At 52.3% G+C, this 5,846-nt stretch overlaps 1 protein-coding gene across 1 annotated transcript in view; it reads right to left on the minus strand.

The window, feature by feature from the left end:
- Window positions 1-2,336: 2,336 nt before the first annotated feature.
- The window catches only part of ALYREF (Aly/REF export factor), an 11,612-nt gene continuing 8,102 nt past the window's right edge, over window positions 2,337-5,846 (minus strand). The window contains exon 6 of the mRNA XM_077756525.1: window positions 2,337-2,383. Coding sequence (XP_077612651.1) covers window positions 2,337-2,383 — 47 coding nt within the window. The remainder of the gene's footprint in view (window positions 2,384-5,846) is intronic.

The following is a 5,846-nucleotide window of genomic DNA, read 5'->3' on the forward strand; positions in this document are numbered from 1 at the left end:
AGGCGCAGGGCCTTCTCCTCGCAGGCCCGGCCCACTGGAGGCCCGAGGCGGGGTCGCGCCCTCCGCCCTCCCGACCCGAGAGGCCAGGGGGGGGCGGGGCGGTTTCGGCAGTGAACTTAACTCAAAACACTGACCTTCCTTGTCTTTTGGAGATTTTTTTTTCATGTTTAAGGAACATTTGCGAATTTTGTGTAACTTGAGAGGCGCGCTCTCTGCTCCCTGCGCGGAGTTGAGCTGCCCCGAAGCAGAGCCTTCCGCGGCTCCGGCTCGGAGGCGGCCCGGGGCACCGCCGCCCGCTGCCCCGCCCTGCTCGTGCTGGGTGGGGAGAAGGCTGCCGTCCGATCGCCCGAGTGCTTAAAAACAAAAGCAGAGAACCCTGTCTTAGAAAATTCCAAACATACATTTTGTTAGTAATCTGCCTGTGTGAGAACGTGGCCTGGAGTTCGGCGGCTGAACACGCTTATTTCAGGGCTTCTGAGGGTCGGGGAGCAGCTCAGCAGGTGGCTCTGGCCCCTGCCGCGCAGGAGGGGCCGGAGAGCTGTTGGCCCGCGGCAGGCTTCGGGGTCTGCTGGAAAGCCGGCCCGGTCCGGTCGAGAGGCCCGGTTCCTCGTGGCCTGGGGATTGGTGCCCTGCCCCCTGCCCTCCTGGCTGTGCCCGCGGCTGCTCGCAGGTGAGGCCTGGGAGAGATTCGGACAGAACAAGAGCAAGGGAGGGGCGAGCCGCTGTGTCTCTTAGAAGCAAGGTTACTTCTGGCCTATCCTGGGCACACACGCCTGCCCTAGACCACGGGGACCAGAGTACCAGGAGGTGGGGCCGCCCTCGGGCCCATCTGGGAGGTGGCCCACCGCCTGAACCAAAGTGGAAAGAATGGTGTGAACCCAGTGGATCCGCCACCTAGTTTCAGTCCTTATCAGCCTCCGGCCTTTCTCCTTTCATCCTGCCCTCCCCCCCCTCCCCATACATGCAGCCAATTTGAAGCAAACCTTAGAGGTTATTGCCACCATAAATATTTCAGCACTTTTTTTTTTTTTGAGAAGGAGCAAGGGACAGAGAGAGAGAATCCTGAAGCAGGGCTGGAGCTCACCCAATGGGGGGCTCGAACTCACAAACCGTGAGGACCATGACCTGAACCAAGGTTGGATGCTTAACTGCCTGAGCCAGGCGCACCTGTCAGCACGTATTTTGTTTTTGTTTTTTTAAATATGTTTTTTAAATGTTTTTTTAAGTTTATTTCTGAGAGAGAGAGAGACAGCGTGAGCAGGGGAGGGCCAGAGAGAGAGGGAGATGCAGAATCCGAAGCAGCTCCAGGCTCCGAGCTGTCAGCACAGAGCCCGACGCGGGGCTCGAACCCACGAACCGCGAGATCATGACCTGAGCCGAAGTCGGACGCTCAACCGACTGAGCCACCCAGGCGCCGCAGTCAGCTCAAATTTTGAAGGAAGGGCATCCTTTCTGGGGGAAACGAGACATAGCGCCTTTATTCCCTGTGTCCACGTGTCTACCGCTGTGGACAGGACCACCCCCACGTGCGGTGGTCTGGAGCAGCGACTTCCAGTTCTCTCTGCTGTTCTGCGGGCTGAGGGCGCTGAGCTGGAGCCCTGCAGCCGCAGCCCGATCGGGGCCGTGCTGGAGCCACGCAAATATGGCGGGTAAGACAGAGCCTGGCGGAGGCTGCCAGCCCCAGGCCGCTCCACGGGACTCCTGCGGGATGTGGGCAGCGGCACCCCAAGAGCAAGTGTTCTGAGAGGCCTGTTCACCAGTCTTCGGGTGAACCCGCTGGGAAGGCCAGAACCAAACTTCTGCGGCTTTCCACTGGTCAAGCCCGAGACTTGAGCCAGCCTAGGTTCAAGGGCAGGGAGTTAGACTCCGCTTCTCTCAATGGGAGGAAAGGCAAAGAATGTGTGGCCCTCTAGGCTCGCCACCATGACCCAGGGTCTTCCCTGCTACAACACTGCCTCCCAGCACCCCCAAAAGGCTCATCCTAGTTTGGCTTCAGCTCAGGGCACAGGTGAGAGGGAGGTTGGAGTGTGGTTTCTGTTCATCTGAAGCCTGGGGCTCAAGACCTGTGCCACGGCGCCACGTGAGCCGTTCATCTCACCCCCGACCTTCGCGGTCTGCGAGCGCGATTGAAAATGATGTTTGCTTCACACTAAGTTCTGGGTAATTTCTTACAGAGCCGTTGGCACCTGGAATACCAACCAGGAAAAGTAACGACAGTCCTAAACATAATTAAAGATCCAAACAGTATTTTCCTTGATTGCGTTGTGAGTTCTTTCACGTTTTCTTTGAATCAGAATCAAAGTTACATGTGTTGCAGTTACTGATATGTTAGTGTCTCAGTCAAGAGAATCATCCTTTTTCTGTGGCGTCATGGCGAAGGACCCTGGGGACGCATACAGTCTCCTGTGGCTGAGACCCCGCTGGTGACCCCACACCACAGCCCTGACCAGTTCCTGCCCTCCGTCCTTCCTGTGGCGGCGGGGCGGGGCAGACCTGTAGGAACCAGACCTCTTCAAATGTGCTGTGGCGCGCACTTGAGGTTTTGCACTGTCACAAGCGAGCAGTGATGGGCGCCTGGGGGGCTCAGTCAGTTAAGCGTCCGACTTCGGCTAAGGTCATAATCTCATGGTTCGTGGGTTTGAGCCCCGCGTCAGGCTCTGTGCTGACAGCCAGCTCAGAGCCTGGACTCTGTTTCCGATTCTGTGTCTCCCTCTGTCTGACCCTCCCCTGCTCACGCTGTCTCTCTCTTTGTCTCAGAAATAAATTTTATTTTTTATTTTTTGTTTTTTTTTAAATTTTTTGTAGTTTATTTTTGAGAGAGAGACAGAGCATGCGTGGGGGAGGGGCAGAGAGAGAGGAAGACACAGAATCTGAAACAGGCTCCAAGCTCCGAGCTCTCCCTTTCTCCCTCTCTCTCTCTCTCCCCCGCCCCCCGCCTGCTTCCCTCAAGCTCACTCTCACACTCTCAAAATAAATAAACATTAAAAAGAAAAAAAAGACAAATTAGCAAAGAACCTAAGGGAAGCGAGCCCTGAGCAGTGTTCAGGTGGTCTGGCTCAGGAAACAACCTTTTTTAATTTATTGTTTATCTTAAAGTTTATTTATTTTGAGAGAGAGAGAGTGTGTGTGTGTTCATGCGAGCATGAGCAGTTGGGGGGGAGGGTCAGAGAAAGAGGGAGGGAGAGAGAATCCCAAGCCGGTCCCACACTAGCCGCATGGAACCCAATTTTGGGCTCAAACTCCCCAACCATGAGCTCATGACCTGAGCTGAGATGGAGAGTCAGACACGTTACTGACCGTGAGCGACCCAGGAGCCCACGTCACCTTAAAAGCCTTCCCCGAGGAGACCACCGTGGGTGTGCGCGGAGGTCAGAACACAAGGACGGTGACTGCGGCATTTGCACGGCATCGAACGTTGCCATAACAGGGACCTGGAAAGCACGGTCCGGCTGCGGAACAGGTCCCTGAGTGGCCGCGTACTGTCCTGTGTCACAGGAAAACCTACGTGGTAAGTAACAAATACTAATACATATTAATTAAAAAACCCTCTGAATTAAAACTGTTCACATGCTTTAAATAAAAATGGTTAATAACATAGAAAGACAAACTAACTTTTACAGCTTTTTAAACGTTCATTTATTTTGAGAGAGAGAGAGAGCAGGAGAAGGGGAGAGAGAGGGAGAGAGAGAATGCCAAGCAGGCTTCGCTTTCACTGCAGACCCAACGTGGGGGCTCCATCTCACGAATCGTGAGGCCACGACCTGAGCTGAAACCAAGAGTTGGGTGCTTACCACGCTGAGCCACCCAGCTGCCTTGTTTACAGCTTAATCAGGGTATAATCTACAAAATCCGCTCATGGACAGTTTATAATTCAGTTACTTTAGGGTAAATTTGTAGAGTTGAATAAACATCACTGCAACCTTTTCCTGGAGCTCTTTGTCACTGATGCGTGTCCCCCACCCCAACCCTCCCACACCCCGGCACCACTGCCCTGCTCTCTGTACCTGTGAGTCTGCCTCTCCTGGACATTGCACGTAAGCGGAACTACACGATGAATAGTCCTCTGATGTCTGATTCCACCAGAGCGATGTTTTTGCAGCCCACCCAAGGCACAGGAGGCACGTCCGCCCTGGTTATTGTGCGAGTACGCCATGTTGTCTGCTTCCCCTTGGTAATTGATGGACTTTTCCTTTCCATTTTGTCTATTACGAACATTTGCACTTGTCTTTGCGGGAACATGTGTTCATTTTTCTTGGCTACGTTCCCAAGAGTGGAATTCCCCGATTTCCAAGGTGGATGTTACCATTTTACAATCCAGCCAGCAATATAAGAAGGTTCCATCAGGCACACTTTGACAATGCTTGGCACTGTCTGTCTTTTTGATCAAAGCTGGGTGTGACATGGGGGCGCCTGGGTGGCTCAGTGCGTTGAGCGTCCAACTTCAGCTCAGGTCATGATCTCGCAGTTCATGGGTTCGAGCCCCACGTCGGGCTCTGTGCTGACAGCTCAGAGCCTGGAGCCTGTTTCAGATACTGTATCTCCCTCTCTCTCTGACCCTCCCCTGCTCACACACACTCTCTTTCTCAGAAATAAATTAAAAACATTAAATTAAAAAAAAATCTGGGTGTGACATGGTGTCTCATTGTGAGTTGGCTTTGCTGTTCCCTGATGAAGGGTCTTCTTGGGAAGGCATCTACTCAAGTCTTTGTCCATTTTTTTTTTTAAGGTTTTTTTTTTTTTATTTCTAGAGAGAGAGAGAGCGTGAGCAGGGGAGGGTCAGAGAGAGAGGGAGTCACAGACTGAAACAGGCTCCAGGCTCTGAGCTGGCAGTCAGCACAGAGCCCGACGCGGGGCTCGAACCCACGAACCGTGAGATCATGACCTAAGCGAAAGTCGGACGCTTAACTGACTAAGCCACCCAGGCGCCCCAAGTCTTTGTCCATTTTTAAATTGCACTGTGTTATTCAGTTGTCACAGTACTTACACATTCTGGATAGGATCCTGCCTTTTATCATGTGTATGATTTAGAAATATTTTCTGTGGCATGACTTTCGGTTTTTTGGGGTTTTTTTCATTTTTTTGTGTTTATTTTGTTTTTGTGAGAGACAGAGACAGAGCATGAGCAGCGAAGGGTCAGAGGGAGAGGGAGACACAGAATCTGAAACAGGCTCCAGGCTCTGAGCTGTCAGCACAGAGCCCGATGCGGGGCTGGAACCCACGAACTGTGAGATCACGACCTGAGCCGAAGTTGAATGCTCAACGAACTGAGCCACCCAGGTGCCTCATGGCTCATGCTTTCTGTGTTGTGTTTCAGAACTCTTTGCCTGAGCCAAAATTGGTAAAGATTTTCTCTTCTATTTTTTTCTGGTAGTTTTAGAATTTCAGCTTCCATTTAGTCCTGTAATCCACTTAGAGTTTACTTGTGTGTGTGGCATCAGTTAAGAGTCAAAGACCAATTGTTTTGTGCAGGGATATGTGATTGCTGCAGCACTTATTGAAAAGACTAATAATTTCCCCCATCAAAACGTCTTTGTTGGGGATGCCTGGGTAGCTCAGTCGGTTAAGCGTCCAACTTCAGCTCAGGTCATGATCTCGCGGTCTGTGGGTTCGAGCCCCGCGTTGGGCTCTGTGCTGACAGCTCAGAGCCTGGAGCTGCTTCGGATTCTGTGTCTCCCTCTCTCTCTGTCCCTACTCTACACTGGCACTCTGTCTCTGTCTCTCTCTCTCAAAAACAAACATAAAAATTAAAAAAAAAAAGTCTTTGTTGGGGTGCCTGGATGGGTCAGTCAGAAGAGCACACGACTCTTGATCTTGGAGTTGTGAGTTCGAGCCCCGTGTTGGGTTAT

This window comes from Crocuta crocuta, unplaced genomic scaffold (genome assembly GCF_008692635.1).
Source record: "Crocuta crocuta isolate KB4526 unplaced genomic scaffold, BGI_CrCroc_1.0 scaffold50, whole genome shotgun sequence".
Classification (NCBI taxonomy): domain Eukaryota; kingdom Metazoa; phylum Chordata; class Mammalia; order Carnivora; family Hyaenidae; genus Crocuta; species Crocuta crocuta.